Source organism: Indicator indicator, chromosome 29 (genome assembly GCF_027791375.1).
Source record: "Indicator indicator isolate 239-I01 chromosome 29, UM_Iind_1.1, whole genome shotgun sequence".
NCBI lineage: Eukaryota > Metazoa > Chordata > Aves > Piciformes > Indicatoridae > Indicator > Indicator indicator.
This window is the reverse complement of record NC_072038.1, coordinates 6,686,717-6,706,178: the sequence shown is the minus strand read 5'-3', so window position 1 is coordinate 6,706,178 and position 19,462 is coordinate 6,686,717. Positions and strand designations below refer to the sequence as shown.

The 19,462-nt window shown below is 43.0% G+C and overlaps 1 protein-coding gene across 1 annotated transcript in view; it reads right to left on the bottom strand.

The window, feature by feature from the left end:
* Positions 1-751: 751 nt before the first annotated feature.
* Positions 752-19,462, bottom strand: part of FASN (fatty acid synthase) — a 33,221-nt gene continuing 14,510 nt past the window's right edge. Inside the window, exons 15-42 of the mRNA XM_054393725.1 lie at positions 19,039-19,214; positions 18,504-18,695; positions 18,182-18,266; positions 17,911-18,089; positions 17,425-17,604; positions 17,010-17,213; positions 15,861-16,171; positions 15,334-15,717; positions 13,196-13,360; positions 12,866-12,984; positions 12,609-12,763; positions 12,112-12,312; positions 11,025-11,175; positions 10,365-10,543; positions 9,476-9,595; positions 9,200-9,322; positions 7,667-7,890; positions 7,192-7,393; positions 6,082-6,233; positions 5,497-5,588; positions 5,195-5,346; positions 4,700-4,942; positions 4,331-4,519; positions 3,571-3,798; positions 2,934-3,154; positions 2,292-2,390; positions 1,887-2,138; positions 752-889 (exon numbers count right to left, since the gene is read on the bottom strand). Of these exons, the coding sequence (XP_054249700.1) occupies positions 752-889; positions 1,887-2,138; positions 2,292-2,390; positions 2,934-3,154; positions 3,571-3,798; positions 4,331-4,519; positions 4,700-4,942; positions 5,195-5,346; positions 5,497-5,588; positions 6,082-6,233; positions 7,192-7,393; positions 7,667-7,890; positions 9,200-9,322; positions 9,476-9,595; positions 10,365-10,543; positions 11,025-11,175; positions 12,112-12,312; positions 12,609-12,763; positions 12,866-12,984; positions 13,196-13,360; positions 15,334-15,717; positions 15,861-16,171; positions 17,010-17,213; positions 17,425-17,604; positions 17,911-18,089; positions 18,182-18,266; positions 18,504-18,695; positions 19,039-19,214 (5,116 nt within the window). The remainder of the gene's footprint in view (positions 890-1,886; positions 2,139-2,291; positions 2,391-2,933; positions 3,155-3,570; positions 3,799-4,330; positions 4,520-4,699; positions 4,943-5,194; positions 5,347-5,496; positions 5,589-6,081; positions 6,234-7,191; positions 7,394-7,666; positions 7,891-9,199; positions 9,323-9,475; positions 9,596-10,364; positions 10,544-11,024; positions 11,176-12,111; positions 12,313-12,608; positions 12,764-12,865; positions 12,985-13,195; positions 13,361-15,333; positions 15,718-15,860; positions 16,172-17,009; positions 17,214-17,424; positions 17,605-17,910; positions 18,090-18,181; positions 18,267-18,503; positions 18,696-19,038; positions 19,215-19,462) is intronic.

Genomic DNA, 19,462 nt, shown 5'->3' with positions numbered 1-19,462 from the left:
GGAAAAAAAGAAACAAAACCAAAAAACAAACAACAATAAAACAACAACAAAAACCAGACTGTTCCAAAGATTCACTTTGGTGTAACAGATGGACAACTTCCCCTTGTAGAATAAACCTTCCCCTCCAGAAAGGGATGCTTCTTTTCTCCTATAACCCATGATAAATTAAAACCAAGTAAGAAGTCTCTGGTTTGACACAATAAATACTTAGAATATATCAAAATAAAAAAATATAGTTACAAAAGCCTCAATGGAATTCTCTTTCTGACTTAACTACAGACAGATTCTTCACAGACAAAAGGTATCTCCGAAATCAGCTGCAGCTTCTCTCCCTGCTTACTGGGCTTGGTCAACAAGTGCTATCCCACTTTGGAATACTGTTAAGACAAAACAATACAGAGCACAAGAAATCTACTCCTAAACTTGTTTTTCATACTGCCAAAGGTGTAGGAAGCGACCATCAGGGGGAAACCTTCAGAGCAGTGCACAGTGACAAAGTCACAGCACAAGAGCAACATGGACAGGGATACCAGGGGAAAATAAAGGAAGAGAAGAGGGAAAGAGAACCCATGAAGGCTGAGAAAGGAAAACATGAGCAAGAAAAAGAGAAAAAGACCAAATCAGCTGGACTTCCCAGTTCTGGCAATAGAGCAGATGAGATGTTGAACAACAGGAAGAGTTCCTTGGGGATCTATCATAACAAGGAATGTTGTTGGCAGTTTCTTCACTGTTGACAATAAGTAAGCAGAAGTTAACCCTCTCTGACACTGACTCGTGGCTCTGCCAGTGAGCTGTGGATGATGCCAATAATTGACTCAGCACCATTTCCCTCCAGTAAGGTGCGGTGATCTCCTTCAATGACGTGGACAGATATTTTCCCATCACATACCTGCGGAGACATGAAAAAGAACAACTTATATTCTGTTCACAATTTACAATCAGGTCTACAATTTACAATCTATCTCTTTGGGCTTTGTCAGTCAAAGTTGCACAAGAGTTTGACAGCCTGGTAGGTGATCCACCCAAATACAAACTGGGCAGGAAGCCAATGAACCTGATACTAACAGAGTAATTTACATACAATATCGAAGAATGAACAACAAAATAGCTACTTCCAAGCCCTTAAGAAAACAAACAAACAAACCTCCCTTCTACCCCATCTTTCTCCCATCACCAAAAATCTTCCTTTAACTTCATTATGTAACCTTAATAACATACATTCATTATCAATTCCAGGGTAACTTGTAAGAAGGGACAGGATGCCAGAGACAGGAAGGTAATTCTGAAAATCACTTCCTTTTCCCTGCAATCTGTACCATAATGTAAGACACTTAACCCTTTTATGTGAACAGGGGCTGAAGAACAGTGACCTTATCTGGACAACAGGCCAAAACCCTAAGTCTTTTAGGCCCATGAGAAGCCTGCATACAAACTTTTAAGTGATCCACAAAAGCTAACTAAGCCACTTCTATTGTCAGTAGGCTGACAATTCCTCTTCAAAAACCTGTCCTAATGCCATAGACAAAATTTAATGGTCTCCAGTGAACTGGAGGAGACTTAAATGTTAGTTCTGTAATGTTATTCTCTTAGAACATCTTTATTATCTCAAGTCCATCCAGAGAGCAGCAAGAATCAGCTATAGAAAACACCCAATAGAGAGGCTATACTTCCTGGCCATCACTACCATGAGAAAATGCCTGGAAGCAACCACCTTGTTTGCTTTTGTGGATTTTTAATTCTTGTCACAGCACAACAGCTGCAGAATGATCATTTATTTCGGGTTGGTTTTATCCCTCTCCTCTCAATACGGATATTTCCCATGCTTTTCTTTCACTCCCCCAAATATCAGGAGAACCTCAACAGTCACCTCTGGGCCTCAAACTGACCTCTGAGAGTCTGTAGTCTCCACCCAGACCTTCTTCATACTCATTGTTAGACTTTGCCCGCATCAGTGTCACATTCCCATGATACTTGAACTCTGGTATGTACATGTCAGCAGCCTTCAGTTTATAGTAAAAGGAAGCAGCAGCAAAGATGAGTGCTTCACGATTGATGTTTGTATATACTCGAGCTATCAGGTCTGCAGCAGCATTTGCACGAGCCTCCAGATCTTTTAGGGGCAGAAGAACTTCCAGCAGCTGCAAATAGAAACATTTTTTTCCCCCTTAGTCTGAGTGCCTCGGAAACCATTGCCATTAAACCAACAAAAAAAAAACCAAACCACATCCCTCTTGTGCAACATACAGAGATATATAAGCAAAACCACCAAAAAAAACCCAAAACCTCATTACCTTATTGTAGTCAATGCCTGTAAACTGCTGGACAAAGGCACACAATGCTTCAGCCTCCAATGCACTCTCACTTCCCTCTGACAGCTTGGCTCTGTAGCTCTGGAGAAGAGAACAATAAAATGCAAACATGAGTATGCCTCATCTTGCACGTTATATAAAAACAATCACAGAATAAAGGGCTTTGAACTAGGAAAAAGGGAAGGAGGAAAAAGAAAAAGGTAGACTGAAGCTTGGGGTGGGGAAAGGAGTATCACTTAAGGACAGATTAGAAAGCAATTCCACAAATGGCCATTGGCAAGAACCTAGTATCCTCTACCAAGTACAATGGAAATGGAAAGGGAAGTTTAAGCAAGGTTGTCTAGCATCCCAACATGAGGATCTTGCCTTGCAGGCTCCAGGTTCTTCCAGAAGATACGTATTTGTGTCCTAGTCCTTGCCAGTTCATGAAGACCACCCCCCACCTGCTTCCATCCTTCAGTCACCCCTAAGCATCCACTGTCTACAGCTGCTTCCCAAGTCCCCAGTCAAGAAAAGTCTGTCAGCTTTTCAGGTGACTCTCATCTAGAGTATCAAGCTCCCAGAAGATGAGCCCTGATGACACAAGATGGCCCCCAGACAGAAGGGTTTTTTTGTGCTGCTTACCTGAGTGTATGCTGCCACAAAGAAAGGAGACCCATCAAAGAGAAACAGGCTGTTGAGTGCATGGGAACCTTTTTGCTGTGCTTGCAGTTGGGAGCACATTTCAAAGGCTACACAGGCACCAAAAGAGTATCCAGCGATGCGGTAGGGTCCTTCAGGCTGGATCTGCTTCATGCAGCTAATGTAGTAGGTTGCCAGGCTCTGTATGCTGTCCACCGGCGCAGCTGGAACATAGAAGTCAGTCAGAAACATTTCCATAAGCTCAGAAATAATCCTGTTGGAAACATCCAGGTTATTTTGAAGGTAAGTTTCCAAATTATGGTTAGCAATGTACATTTTGGACAGGGAATAGTACTGTTTCTGCTTTCCAAAGACAGCTGGAACAGCATGCCTTGGTTTTCTCCTGCATATTTATCTGCTGGCAGGGACTCAATACAACATCTAATTATTCCATTTCCCCATCCATTAGCTCTTCAGTCCACCCTAGTACATCTCTTGTTATCTGGGGATGTCTGACATGATCCTAGACAGACTACAGGTACTGAGTTTGAGAGTTTAGAAACAAAGCTCTCTCTCTAATGCAACTAAACCCCAGCATTTTCTATGTTTACAAACTCAAGATGCTGAAGAACTGAGATACCTTTTGTGCACTGGACCCCATAGCAGGGTACACGAAGTTTGGAGGCAAGAGTGTAGAAGACTGCAATGGAGCCTTCAATGGGGTGAATGAGGAACAGAGGACGCTCTGAGCTCTGAATATCATTGAGACGAGTGACTGTTGGTCCATCTGGGTTCACCAATAAGTTGTTCAAATCTAGTTTTGGAGGTTCACCTGGGCCTGCCTTCATCATTTGGGATGGCTTCATCTCTGAAAAGAAGCACACCAGACAAGCACAATCAGCTTCAAGATCACTCTTGGTCACATGGCTGTAGTCCTAAAGGGGAACCTCAGGGCTGCTCTGGACTAGCCCACTGGCTTTCTAAATCATCCGGGCACAGACACAGAGATCTTCCTGTTGTCAGCTGCTCTGCAGCAACTGCATGTGCTTTTGGCTTACCAAAAACATGACATTGCATTCCTTATTCCTCAGGTAGAAGGTCTTAAATTTCAATCTGCACACAGCTGAATAAGACTACTCATGTGGGCAGGTACTAGCCAGACAAGAAAGCATCCTTCCTGCTTTTTCTTATACCCTGACTCTAGAACTGATAGGCCTGAGCCAGCTGTCAGTGTCCATCAGTGACACATCTGCCACTTAAAAGCTGTTCATCTATAACCTCATTTCATGATCTTGTTTCATGTGTGATAGAAGATTGTATTACTAGAGACGAAAGATGGACTGGAAGCTTAATCGTTTGGGCTCAGGTGGCTGGTAGCAACCCCATTCCCAGCACACTACCTTCTGGTTTCCCAGTCTTGGAGGAAAGTTCTCGCAGTTTGTTGATTGTAAGCAGTCGAATTTCCCTCATGGTCATAACGATGTCGTAGTCTCTCTCCAGTGTCTGCCGCACCTCCACACCCATCAATGAATCCAAGCCCAAGTCTGCCAAGGAGCTGTCAGCATTCAGACTGCCCACATCACGGACACCTGAGAAAAAATAGCACACGGTCTTCTCAGCTTCCTTCTTTCATCTGTAACTGGAACAAACTGTAGCTGAAGGGAATCACCTTTCAGGGTCATCTACAGCACCTACAGCAGCACCACTGCCTTCCAAAAAGCACTGAGATAGTCGACGCTGCCCAGCAGGGCTTGTCTGAGAGCACTTACCCAGGATGTGAGCCACGGCCTCTACAAGATCCCGCTGACTGCCTCCTTCAGATTTCACTGAGACCTTCTCTGCTAGCACAAAACTGGACATGACAGGATGAGGCTGATTCAGGAAGGTATCCAGCACCTCCAAGCATGAGCTGATTTGCTGGGGAATGGTTCCCCCAACGACAATCTCTTTGTTTCCCATTGTCTTCAGAAGGATACCCACGTCACCAATGGCTCCCCACTGGATTGCCAGGCCTGGAGGAGAAATCAAAATTAACATAGTAGGCAACCAACTGAAGTACATAGCAGCCACAAAAGGGAGTTAAAAACCAGGTGGGGAAAGGCCTGCGTTTCCTTTGTACTGCTGAATGGTCAGTGTTAATTTACAAACAATGACTCAAGGTAACAGCCTTCAACATTCCTTAGGGTTACAGACAAGTGCTTAAGTTCCTGGTGAGCTGTTCGGCGAGATAAGAGTATTGTGCACAATACATAAAGTCAACTTACCTGGGAGTCCATCGTGCTGTCGCTGCTCACAGATACGTTCCATGGTAGAATTGGCAAAGCCATAATTACTTTGCCCAGCATTTCCTCTTCCACAGCTTACAGAGGAGAACACAACAAAATAGTCCAGGTCTGGACACTTCTTACGAGTCACCCTTGGAGCAGAGCAGGAGAGAGAAACCCAATCAAAAAACCCTGCTAACTGCATGTTACCATGGAAGGATAGTGCAAGACTAAAATGATGAAGTCTGATCAGCTCTGTGACCATAAAGCAGTTCACCTTCATCCCTTCTACAGACACTTACCAATCCAAATGAAGGGTGCCTGAATACTTGGGCTTGTTGACCTCTGAGAATAATTCTGGGGTCTGATTTTCAATCATGCCATCTCTAAGGACCTAAAGGGGGACAGGGAAATGGGAAGAAAAGAAAAAGAAGGTGCCATTTCAGTATCTCTAGTTTCTCTGTTCAAATCTGCCAGGTGGTTTGAGATATGAAAGGATTTCACTACACAAGGTGGTTTTGTAACTTTACAGCATAGACGTATCCTGAATGTCCTGAAATAAAGGCAACAAAAGGCTTTTGGCAAATCTGGCTTTTTTCAGTATTGCCTCTGCAGCCTTCAACTGTGAAATTCCATATGGGATCCTTCTGGTCCCCAGAAGTCTTAGGCAACTTTTTGTCTTATCCCAGAACTGAGTTTGCTGGCCAAATACTGTTGCTTCCAAGGTCACGGGGCCAGACCTGTAATCCTTTAATCACTAGGTAAGGCCAAAGCAATGTGTTTTTGAAACAGGGCAACCTAAAACTATAAACCCCTATGGCCCTCAGTGAAAAGGCCACATGAGGAGCTGCTGTCTCTTACAAGCCCAAAGCACTTCTGTCACTTACCACAGCCAAATTAAAGATGCCTCCAACTGGGCCAAGCTTCAAAGCTTCTTCTATCAATCGCTGTGTTCCTTCTAGTGTTCCAATATCACTGGTAGACACCAACACTTGGACTCCCAGTGCCTTCCACTCTCTCACACATTTAGCCTGGTAGCCTGCAAAACAATGTAAGGTGAACAGTGCCTGGGATGAAGCATTCAAACTGTAAGGCTTTGGTTAACCTCTTCCTGATGCTTTTCTGACTAAGCAAAGACTGATAGCTAAACAGTTCCTCATTCATCTGCAAGATTAGTGGATAGTTTGAGTTTCAGAAGTATTCTAAGTAGATCACAGTGGAGAGAGGGTGGGAGGTGGGAGAAAAAAGCCCCAAAAGTACACCAGTGAAGGGAAATTAGCTTCACAAGAATCTGGGTACTGGGACAGGAAAGAATGGCTAGATAAGTAAGGCAACAGATTATAGCAGCACACCCAGAACTTGAGAAGTAGAAGTATTTAGTCTATGTACAAGCATTGCGATTCCAGACTTGCTAATAAAAAGAAGGAATCTGTAGAGACAGTTCTGTTCTGACTGAATTGGTATGAGGAAACACTGAAGACTACCACTGATAAGAAAGCTCAATGCTGTGACTGTAACCAAACTAGTGCCTTAAAATGGAGTACTGATGTTACCAGCCAGTAGGGCAAATCTGCACAGATTAACTACCTGAAGGAGCAAGAGCACACATGTAACACATGTAACTCAAGGGACAGACTGTCTTGAGCAAGGAGTTCATAGGCCTTTCCTTGTGGTATGGGATCCACTATGTTACAGGAACTGAACAAGTCAGTGAGATACAGACCTTGTAGAAGGAGTAGAAGTAAAAAAAATGGGTTGATAGAATTAGTAAGCATAAAAAAAAAAAAAGAGGAAAGATGTATCTGGAAAAGAGGTGAAGTTAAAAGATACTTCCTCCTTTATTCTAAAGGGGGACAACAGCTTGAATAGAATATAGAGATGAGAAGAAAAAAAACAGATTAAGAAATTATTAGCTGATAGGACACATGGAAATGGAAACTATAAACCTGAGGTTTGTTTGAAGAGTCATGTTCCCTGTTCCTTTCACTTTTGCTTACCAGTTCGTATGCCAGAACGGGATGTCAGTATAAGCTTCTGTGCTCCTCTCTCAACTAGCCACTGTGCCAGCTCAAGCCCAAATCCTCCTAGGCCCCCTGTGATGATGTAAGACTTGGTAGGTGGACAGCTGGTTCGGGAGATGGCAGGGATTTTAACTGGTTCAAATTTTCTTAAAGGATATTCTTTTTCTTCTTCTTGGACCTTTAACCCCCCAAAGAAAAACAAAGGAAAGAAAAGAAGTCATTAAGATCAGATATGCCATTGTGCATTTCTTATCTTTCCAGGCCATGCTCCTCCAGTCAATAAGAATGAGCATTGTAGAATCAGTGACAGTTAATTCATTACAATGTCAGCATTAAAACAATAACCTCATTCAGGCCTAGTTACACAACTTCAACTTGTACTGGATCAAAGCATTCAATAGTCACCTCCAGAGGATGACAGATGCATCAGAGAAGGCTATTATCTCATTACCTTAATCATAACTTTGCCAATATGTTTTCCTTGTGCCATGAACCTGAAGGCAGCTTCCACCTCTTCTTTGTTGAAGACTGTACGCTTCAAGGGCTTTACTACACCATCTCTTATGCCTTTTGTCAACAGCTCTGATACTAATGCCCAGTCCTGGCTTCCATCCTCAAAGACTGCATCCAGTAGTATCCCATGAAATGACACATTCTTGAGGAAGAGAGCCATTCCTAGAAGAAAGCAACTTGGTTAGCATTTGATGCTGCTGACATCTCAAAACATTTTGTCTTCTGCTTCAGAAACATCTCTTTGTAGGTCAGTAGTGTAAAATTGAGGAGTAAAGTAGTCATTAGTTGCTAGAATTCTGCATTTTCCACACTCCTCCTCACATGCACTCTCTAAATGCTGTACTAATTACTAATTGTTCTCTTACAAGCAGATCAGTTTAACTGAAACTCCACTCACAAAAATTGTGTCAAGAGGACAAGCTATAACATGGCCAGCCTGATATTAAAAAGGACATTTTATGTCTAGTGACAGCTGAGTCCCAGAGGAGCTAGAATCCCATGTACTTCCTGCCCATCTCCACAGGAAACTCTTGCTCATAGGCAGTTTTCCATGATGCTAAGATCTTTTGAAATTTAATTAGAATAAGGAAGGAGACTGTCAACACATGCTATATGCAATCATTCTACAACAGGAGAACATTCTTGTTGTTTTCCACTAGCACATCCCATTATAACATTCAAATCTGCTTTCCCATCCAAGACCAATCAGGTTGATCTTGCCCCTGTGCCATCAAAATCTGGGAGATGCTACTGACTTTCTTGATGGACAAGACACCTTGCAGAGAGGTCTGGATAGACTGGAACATTGGGCAATCAATGACATGAAGTTTAGCAAGAACAAATGCCAGTTAAACTAGATGATCATTGCAGGTCCCTTCCAACTAGAACTATCATAAAATGGCACAGATACTTGTGAAACAAAGTAAGCTTCTCTTAAGATCAGGTTCTCTGAGTTACCTGAAAAATTCCAATTCCTTTCACTCTACAAGTGACCAATTTCACCCAGAAAACAGAGCAAAACTGAAGCTTGCATAGATATCAACTTCATTTGCTGAGTTTGACAGTGCACTCAACTATTACAAATGGCTATTACAAAAGTCCAACAGTTTGCAGAAATCTGCAAACTAACAGGCACGGAGGTAAACAGCGCCATGTGAAATGAATGCTGCTTCTTACTGCCTTCTTATCCAAACACTGTGGGCAACGTGCCCCCTTTACTGACTTTAGGGAAGGTATTGATTTGAGGAAGATCCTTATTTTGCATGTTTTATGCAGGCTTGCAGAACAATGCTCAGTGCCATGCTTTTCAACAAACACCTGCTTGGAGAAGAGCACATAAACTGCTAGTGACAAAAATGAAACAAGTATTCCAGCTACAAGACTTGCTACATTTGAAGATTGGTCTGTGTTAAGACAATAACAGGTTATGCTGTTATGCTTAAACCTAATGAGATGCATTTCCCCATCTTACCAAGCTGACTGTTCTTTGACAGATCAAATTTGCCTATTTCCAAGAAGCGGCCGTGTCGAGCAAGACAACGCAAACTGGCTTGGAGCTTCTCTTCTGCCAAGGAATTCAACACAATGTTGACACCTGCAATGAAAGGAGAAGCAAAGATTTAACAAACTCCTCCTTGCTGACAGCCTAACTCTGTTTTTCAGTGACTCCTTTTGTCTTTAAAAAGTGTACCTGCTTAATGTGGCATAGGTTACAAAAGAAGGGGAGAAAAGTACTCCTCGAGCTTACCTTTTCCATTGGTAACTCGCAGCACATGTTCCTCAAAGGCAGTACTTCTGGAGCTGGCAAAGCTACTGGCATCCAGCTGTGGGAATCTTGCTTGGAGATACTCACGTTTCTCAGTGGAGCCTGGAAGCAGGAGACAAGTTGAATGATGACAGTGATGATGATCTGCACATTTTTCCCCAAGGACTGTAAATATGAGCAGCCAACAAGCACTTTTTTCACAACTCTCAGGCTCTCAAAGCGTCAAGCCTTAGGACAAAGGGAGTCGAGGACAAGAAGGAATGGACTGAAGCTTGAGGAAGACAGAGTTAGACAGGATATAAGGAAGAAATTCTTTACAGTGAGGGTGGTGAGACTCTGGAACAGGTTGCCCAGGGAGGTTGTGGATGCCCTCTCCCCAGAGGTGTTCAAGGCCAGGCTAGATGAGGCCTTGAGCAACCTGGGCTAGTGGAAGGTGTCCACGTCAATGCCAGGGGGCTGGAACTAGATGATCTATGATTCTGTGAATCTAGTTGTTACTGTTAATTTACAAGACAAAGCAGGGACCAGAAACTAAGAAGCCTTTCAATGGATAAACATTCTTTGATCAGTTTACTCAATTTAAAATGAAGAAGCATTGATTTCATACTTTTGAGTATATAGTGCACAAAAGCAGATAAATTTGTCTGTGCTGTGGACTTTCAAGCATGTAGTAACTGTATTTACCCTGCATCCTGATCTCAGTTTGGAAACTAGATCAAAGTTACAGGATATCATGCTGAGGAAAAAAGAATATACACATAAATAGCCACTTTTTGTATATGAACTCATGTACACACACATTTCCTCTATTTATTATGTCTATATATTATGTATTTAGTTTTTTCCCCAGAATATTAGACCCAGGACTCACCTACAGTAGTAAAGACACGGCAGCCCATGCTGAGGGCAATGGCAATGGCTGCTTGGCCCACACCTCCTGAGCCAGAGTGGACGAGGATGCTCTCACCCTTCCTTATACCACCTCGAACCACCAAAGCATAATAAGCAGTGGCATAAACCACAGGCACTGTAGCTGCTTCTTCCAGAGTCCTAAGAAGCAAAGTGAAAGAGAGATGATCTCTTCAGCCTTGGAAAAGACAACTCAATTCTCCTGATTAAATTTACTTTCCTGCAGTGGAAAGGTCCTGCTGAGGTAGGACCAAAAACTATAAATGGTTCTCAGTCACACAGCAGACTGTCACAGCTGTCTCACACATCCAAGAGTTTCGTCCCTTTAGGACATTTCAGTAACTAACCAGTAACACAACCAGCACAGAAATCCCAGTGTCTGCTGAACTCACAGCGATGAGAGCCCAGGGAAGGAGATGAGAACCTTGCGCAAGGCACTGTAGAAAAATCAGTGTTCAGCTCCTGCAGTGAATCTAAGCCAAATCCTATAGCTCCTCAGGAGACACTAACTCTCTTATCATTTCCCAGAGGGGACTATGGTCTGATCAGAGCTGTCACCAGCCTCAGGCAGGAAGGCAAATCTTAACCACATAGACAAGCCAGAAAACAGAAGTTGACCTACCAGTTTTTAGGCACCTCCCATAGAAACCTCTTGTGGCAGTCTACCACTGTAGCCAGCCCCTTTGCTGGCAGCAGTCCCATCACCCTCCTTCCAGACAGGTCCCGTCCTGAGAACTCCATACCCAGCATGCACTGCTGCAAAACCCAGTCACCTGAAAAAACGTTAACATCTTTTACAAAAGGAATTTCTCTTCCAAAATCCCTTCGTCAACAATTTACTACAACAGTAGTCTCTGAAACTCAGAATCTCAGAGAGGAAAAAAAAAAGAAAAAAAAAACAAACAAACGTGCTGTGGTTTATCTACAGTGTTCAAAGTTTACAAGTCACCAGAGTTAAATTCTCCCTACAAGAGTAGTACAAAAAGGACTCTTATCTCATTAAATCTTACTCTTTACCCTTGATGGTAGTGCTTTAGTTTCCAGTTTTCATCTGAGAAATTTCATGGAAACCTCTTGTTTCAGAGGCAATTTTGTTCTTCTTTGAAGAATGATACATAAACTAGGATGATGACAGCAAAAATATCCTATGAGACCTTAATTTCTGCAAACCTCCACTTTAGGCAGAGACAAATCTCAGTCACAGAGCGAAATCCAGCCATGGTCACATCACCCATAAGAATCTTCACACACATTTCTTACATGTTTTGTCCCCTCTGCTTTAAAACCATTTATCAGACATTAAATTTATTCTTAACTCACTACAAGGCAAGATATTATCACTTTGTATGTTCTGTCCTTAAAAGCAAAGCATGTCCAGTGGCATGGCAGCAGGAAACTTTAACATTCTCACTTTTGCAGTTACCTTACCCATCTTGGGAACCTCCCTCAAGCTCTTATTTCATACTTGATACCTATGCAATGAGGCTAGTGCTGATTTCTCACAGCAAGGTCTATTAATTTTGCCATATGACAAATGAAACTACATCTGGGAGGGGGTTTTGGTGCAGCAGGGCTACAGCTTTCCAAAGGATGCTTCCTTGCTCAGCAGAAACTGATACATGCTTCAGTCAGTGCTTAACTAACACTCAGGAGATTACACAAAGATTATACAGATAAATACTTTTTCCTCTGGTGTAATTTTAACTCACCAGGGATAGCATCAGGAGGAAGCTTTCCTGTGGCCAGCATAATGTCACGGAAGTTGAGAGATGAGTAATAGACTTTGCAGAGTTGAACATCAGCAGTTGACCGGAAGTGTCGAAGCGGGGAGGCGATCCAGCGGAGAGAGGAGAGGTCTCCACGAGTCAGCACATTTACATAGGCATATTCTGTCAGCTCCTGAGGTTGTGCTGCAGAAGAAGGACCCATAAGAACCTTACACACCTTAGCACAGGCACACACTTTCCAGAATGAGTAAATTCCTTGTGTAATTGCTACCTCCCTCTCCTCAGTACCATCCATACCCTAAGCAGCTGATCCTTCCACCTGGCACCAGAGCATGCCACTGTTCACTATGAACTATGAATTATCCATGAAAAAAATAATAATAAAAAGTAATTACAAAAACAATAGCTACTCATTTGGTATTCAAAGCCCATACAGACTGATGGCCCTGCAAATGGTCCTCAGACCTCAAAGGAGTTACCTTGCTGCAATGGGAGATGCCTGAAGGAGCCCCACTTCCCATCACGATATACATTCATCACCAGGTCCTTCTGAACAATCTGCTGCATCTCCAAGGAAGAAGGACTCAGGGGTGGGATAGCTGATGAAGGGTTCAAGTTGGAAACAAACACACACCTAGAAACCAAGGGTTGGCATTGTTGTTTGGTTTGCTACATGCCTGAAAAGAAGCTTACACAAAAGTCTCTTTAACTGTGACTCCAGGGTATGCTTACAGACCTGATTCTGTGGCCTTCTGCTTCAAGGCGGAGGCAGTTCACCATTCCCAAAATTCCCGAGTTCCCACAATTGGTGGCAGTCAGCCACACAGGCTGCTCCAGGGGGTCAGCCAAGATCTCCTACAAGACAAACCCCAAATTGTTTTACTAGGAACCCCAGAAAGGAAACAGGCTTCATAGCCTAAGGCAGAGATTAGTAACTTCTCTTTGAAAGCCATGAAACACACACACACACACACACACACACACACACACTTCTAACACTGCTAAATATTCCCTTTAGAAACAGTAATGATTTGGAAATTCAGATATCCCAGACACCAATTCTCACCTTTAAGGATTCAACCCATTTAAAATCGGTCTCATCTACTGGCAGAAAAATGGGGGTTTTGGCAGGGGCTGGCCGGCGACACAGGAAAATAACTGAGCCGAAGAACGACTTCTTCATGGCAACCAGATTCAGTGAGGCATTTTTGAACAAGGTCTCCCACTGTGCCTGTCAAATCAGGTAAAACAACGATTAACAGGCAAGTCAGAAGTCAATTATTACAAGTCACATCTATAGTTTATGTTGAGTTTCCTCAATGATGGCTTCACCAGGAACAAGAGGCACTGTCCACCCTCTTTCCTGCTTTTGCTTGAAATCTTGGCATCTACTCTGTATTGTCTCAGTACAAATATATATTTGATTGTCCTAACAGTGTTTTATTTATCTCTAGACTGTTCCTTCTTCCCTAAAAGATCTTCAGAAAGCAGTACAAGTGTTTCCAAGAGCTGGTTAGGGAACTAGTCTTAGCACACTACCAGGTGTGCAAAAACCAGAGCAGTGACCATACTGCCAAATCCCAGAGGGTATTTTAACATGTTTAGAAGTAACTCCAGCAGTAAAGCAGACTTCCACAAATACAATGCAGATTCCAAGACAGAAAATAACAAAAGGGTTTAGACATAACCAGTCTGTCACCATAAGCCCAGTCCAAAATAAAAAAAAAGTGGACAGAGGTAACAAGGAAAACCAAATCACCCCAATCCTTCAGCTGCCTGGGGTGGGGAGAAGCAGCCAACCAGTAGCAGAGAAGAAGCACCTACACACATAAACTATGTTGAAAACAGCACTTCAGAAACACAAGAGAATGTAAGTGCATGTATGGCATATCCAGAAACACTGAGGCTCTATTTGAATGAAAAAAAAAACATTTGAATGACTGCAGGCTCTTATAAAAGCACTCATTTGCCTTTCACATGCCTGGCACAAAACAGGGGATGGATTTTACAGCACGATCCCTTATATCAAGGACTGTGGACAGTGTCCCTGCCTAAAAAACTTCTAAGATCTGTAGCAGTCCAGCTCACTCTTGCCTGCATTGTATCATTTTATTTAGAGAAGGTGCATTCAACTTACATCTAATCTTGTCCAAAGGATTTATTAACACCAGACTACTGACACTTATGGCAGATGTGGGTTTTAATTTGCCAGCTTCAGTAGCATCTCACTTTTCTTTTTGCCTCCCTCTTTACTGGGTAAGACGCACAGCAAAAGAACCCACCCTTTCTTCTCAAACCTCCTTGAAAAGGTCTTTGCAGACAATGAAGGGCTAGCATCAATGCCACTGCAAAACTTGAAATCCAATTACCACACTCCAGAATTAAAACAAAAAGAGTTAAATTATTAAAAGAACTACTGTTTTCTTATTCTAAAAGAGCTGAGAGGCTACAGCCCCGCAAATCAGGAAGAATGCCTATGTTCTGTAGAAGGGCAGCTTCCCATTACTGCTTGAGCTAGAAGCTGCCAAGACAAGGCAATGTCCCAGTTCCCACCCTTATTCTAGCCACTCTCCTTTCTTGTGCCAGCACTGGCATTAGTTCATCTGCATGATATACTGGTTTGCAGATACAAAGCAGGAACTCTGCCTTCCCCAGCCTTATTTTGCTCTATCACATTATGGCATCAGATAAAGTGGGGAAGAAGGGAAAGAAAGAGGAAAAAGAGAAAAGTACAAGAGAAAAGCCTTTCTTCCTGGGAATACTTCAGTGTTAGAGGAACTTAACTAGTTTGTAAAGTCTCACTTCCAGCAGTGATATCAAAATGAAGAGAGATATGCTGATACTGAAGCATTTTAGGATGCTATGGTGATAAAACTGTACCCCACCTAACATCACAGCACATTATTTTAGTTTGAAAGGAAATTGTCCTGTCCAGTGTTTTCATGCAGGTTATATGGATGCACCAATGACAAGAATGATTTGAAGAAAGGCTTTCTAACTGAACTCACAGTTTACTCTCTCAACCTAGTATGTGGAAATTCCCAATTCTTCTCTTCTGACTCATGTTTATTATACATTCCCACAGATGGTTCCAGTGGAAAGTGATGTAAGTGACGTCTATTCAATATTCATCACAAGAGCATCTGCAAGGAGCAGACTCCAGACTACCGACTGAGAAAGTACTGGTGCTTGCAGGAGGCTTACCTCACTCAGGAAGTTGTGTTTCTGCTGTAGATCTGGACTTGTAAGGAAACTGACAGTTTCTGCAAGAGTTTCTCCTTTAAGCAGGGTGTGGACTAGAAGAAAGCCTCCCTCTTTCACTGCAGCTGCCAAATTAGGGACAATTTCCTCTGTGTTCCCTACACCACTTGTTGAGTAGTTGTATACCACCAGGTCAGCATTGGTCAGATTTCCAGAGGGGGGGCTAGCCGGATTCCACTGGCTAAAGGAAATTCCAGCATCTTGTATCTCTGTTTCAGAAAGAGCTTTCTGGTTGGTGTCAGTGGCAATGTATTCCATCTGCAACACGGGCTGAGCATTCAGGATATTTGTGACATGAGGGAACAGATGTCCATTTCCTGCAAGAGCCTGTGAGAAGAGGAAGAAGGGCAAACCAAGTTGAAACATGAATTGGTACCCAGAATTGTAAGTGGAACAATGGGAGTATGGGATTAGGTTACTGGAAGGCCTATAAACACCAGCTATGGTCCCATCCCAGGCTTCCAGCTAACCTCTACTATCTTCATCCTACGACTGGTCATGTTTTCCAATGCCACATCAATGCAAGTCCTCAACTCTGTCGATTCCAGCAATCCATTGAGAAGAGGGTCATCCTGGAAGTGCATTTTCTCTCGAGTCACAATCTGTTCCAGCTCAGAATGGAGGTTTCCATTCAGCTCCAGACTGCAGATTTCATCAAGGATATGCTGAAGGCCCTTCTGCATGGATGAGGACATTTTAACAGCCTCTGCATTTTCTAGTCCAGGGACAACTAGTTTGACCCCATGCACTGCCACCTTGGCCTGTAAGTTCTGGATCAGACCTAAGGAAGAGAAAGGGAAACAAAGAGAAGAGTCAGGTTTTTCAGAGGGTTTTATTTTTCTGTTTACTGTCATTTGCCACACCAGCTCATCAGCACCACAAATTATACAGCATCTTCTATCATCAGCCTAGCCACAGACAGACAGTGCATTCTCCTGTATGTAATGTTCAGTAATTGCGACCCCCCCCAAACAAGTAGATTTTGGGGCAAAACAGTCTTAAAACACCAAAATTACCTGTGGCAAGACTGTGAATGAAAGAAAGCAACTAACAGAAAACTTCAGACTGATTTAGTGAGTTGTGGAAGCAAACTGTAAATTTCCACCAATATAAAAATACTAAAATGCCTTTTTTTTGCTGTATAACCAGATGGAAAATAGCTCATCTTGACTGAGATCAGAAATAGCATTACAAAAAAACCCCAGAAACTTAAAAATTCCAGTACAGCATTTGTAGAAAATTCTGGGGACGTTATTTGCACACTGCAGAACAAGAAAAGAGAAATCTTTAAAATCTATTGCCAAAGCTAAGGATGAGTGAGAAGATGCTACCAACATAGAACAACAAAACTACTGTCTCAAGATACAGCAAAAATCACTACATCTTAAAGTAAAAAACTCAAGCAAATAGTTCTCTCTTCCATCCCACTGAGGGGGAGTGAGGGAGGGATTGTGTGGTGCCTAGTTGTCAGCTGGGGTTAAACCATGACAGAGGGTCATGTCATCTGACACTGCACTTTTCTCTGGGATGTTCTGAAGTAGTATGAACAGCTTCTCTCACAACACTTTCGTCAGACTGCAGCATTCCCCTAGTGTGACAAGAAACCAACCCCATCTTACCTTTGCAGTGGTTCAGGTATGTTTTAAGATGACCACTGGAAGACAAACAGTTATTCTCAGTATAGGGCACAAAGCAGAATTTTTCCAGGGTGGGACCGGTCCGTTCCTGTTGTCGCCGTGGTGCCACAGAAGCATGAAGACCATTGATCTGAACCCCTCCTGCTGTAACACTATTGAGGCAGCGGTCCACAAAAACATCTAAAGCTGAAAGAAGGGAAAGAAACACAAGTTTGCATCAAAGACTACGAGTATTTTATCCAAGGTGATCAACTGAGCAGTGCTATGTCAGACTGCTACAGAACAGCTCATAGACTAAGAGGATCCCCTAAAGTCCATCCAACTTCTTCACAAATCATATATTCATCCACGCAGCACTCAAAGCAATCAGCAAAAGCCCAAGCATAAGAGACGTTACCTTCTATGTTGTCCTGGTACTGGCACACCTGCTCTTGATGCAGCATTGGGTCAATGTGCACTGAACGAATCCTGGTGGGTAAGCGCAGGCTGCGCCCAGGCTCAGGCAGGATGATTATGTGTAGCAGGGTGTCAAGGAAGGTCACCCAGTTCCCATTCCACAGAACTTTCCCTTTGTTTGCTGCAAAAGAGGAGGAAGGGGAAGGCTCTCTGTGATTTTGTTATTTAGCAGATGCCAGAAGTCATTGCTTAACAAATGCAGAGACTGCTGTATGTACCCAGCTCCCCTGAGAACTCCAACAGTCAGCTCTGCGTTGGAGGTAAGAGCTTCCTAATGCTCTGTCCTGGCTGTTCTCTGTTACCACACAAAGTGTAACTACCACACAAAGCACAGCCAGGTGGACTGGTGATGCAAATGGAATTAAAAGATCAAATATTCATCATCTAAATAACCTGCTCATCATTCTTCTATAGAGAGTAAATTCACCTTCACTGTTGCATTCCAGAACACCCTGAAAGGTTGGTCCATAATTGTATCCACGCAGATGCAGCTCTTGGTAAATGTCATCTTTCAAGAGGCCAGACTTTGAGCTCTTGTCTGCTGGAGTCTGTGAGTCAACTGGTTTTTGGAAGTTCTTCAGAGCTGTGCTTTCTAAGAGGGAAATCCTTCCTGATGGGCAGAGCAGCAAGAACAAGGATCAGTGTCCATACATAATGGATTTTAGCAGGACGGTTGCATACACTTAGACTTCCTTCACTTACCACTCACAGCCAGATTCCCATTCCCTGATACCTCAAAGCAGTGGGAGGCAGGCATGTATCTTACTTCCAGCTTTACTGATCCTGCAAGAAACATTGAGGAAGACAGTGAGGTCATTCATTGCTACCATCCAGCAGAGCTTTCTCTTCTACCATCTCCAGACTTACTGCACACAACATCAAGATAACCATAACGTGCGCTACTTGACTTCAAGTTTGAATTCAATTCTTTGCTCTCATGTTCTTCCCTCACTTTCCCCTTGCATCTCTTTCCTCCCACTCCCTCCATCTCCATTACGCAGTTTTGCACACCTCACTCACCATTTTTGGGAAGGATAGTTGCCTGATGAATTGTGACTTCTTCAAAGGTAACAGCCACTTGGTCCATGGCTGTGCCAATGGTCCTTGCCAGAGTTCGCCAAGCCAGGACTAGGTACCCAGTTGCTGGGTACAGGACTCTGCCATCAATGCAGTGACCAACCAAGTAGTGGTCAGGAGAGCCAGGACTCACATCTGTCAAATGATAAATAGCAGATTAAAAATAATAAAATCACCACAATAGAGAGATCTTCTCCTTTCAATATCATATGAGGTCTAGTGGTTTCCCCAACTATCCTACCTGGCAATATGTAGCTCTTAAAACTACTGCAAGTCTGAGTCAAGACAGTTTCCTGCTCTGTTCATATTCTTTTATCCCATTTCAGAAGCAGAGGCAGTCTTTTTAAATCTAAGCACTAAGCTTCAAAATATACCTTCAAGAATGCTGATTTGAGCATCCTTTTCCTAGTTTTACAAAAGAAATGCAGAGGTAAAGCAGGAAAGAGACAAACAGAAAACTCCAAATAAGCAAACACACCAATGTCGTAGATGGAAGCAGATGCAGAGCCTTTGGAACCTGATGGAAAGTCTTCAGCTTTTGGAACATCCCAGTCCTGGCTGTGGTCCCATTTGATGTATGGGGAAATAAGGGGTGTCCCCACTGGGACAGGGTATTCCACAAGTGGGAACAAGTTATTTCCAAGAACTTTTAACCTAGGAAGACAAAAAATATCACGGCAATGGGGGAAGGGGGAAAACGGACTACAATACTTAAAGGTCAGACAGTAATTGTTCTCGGGCTCCATGTGTAAGGTTTCTCCAGGATACCAGTAACACTTACTACAGCTGAATTTGGAACTCTTAACAGCCTACAAGATGCAAAGTTTCTCTCCAACACCTATCTCCAGGTTCCTAGGCTTCTAAAATGGGACTCGGACTCCTCTTTAAAAGTCACCTTCCCA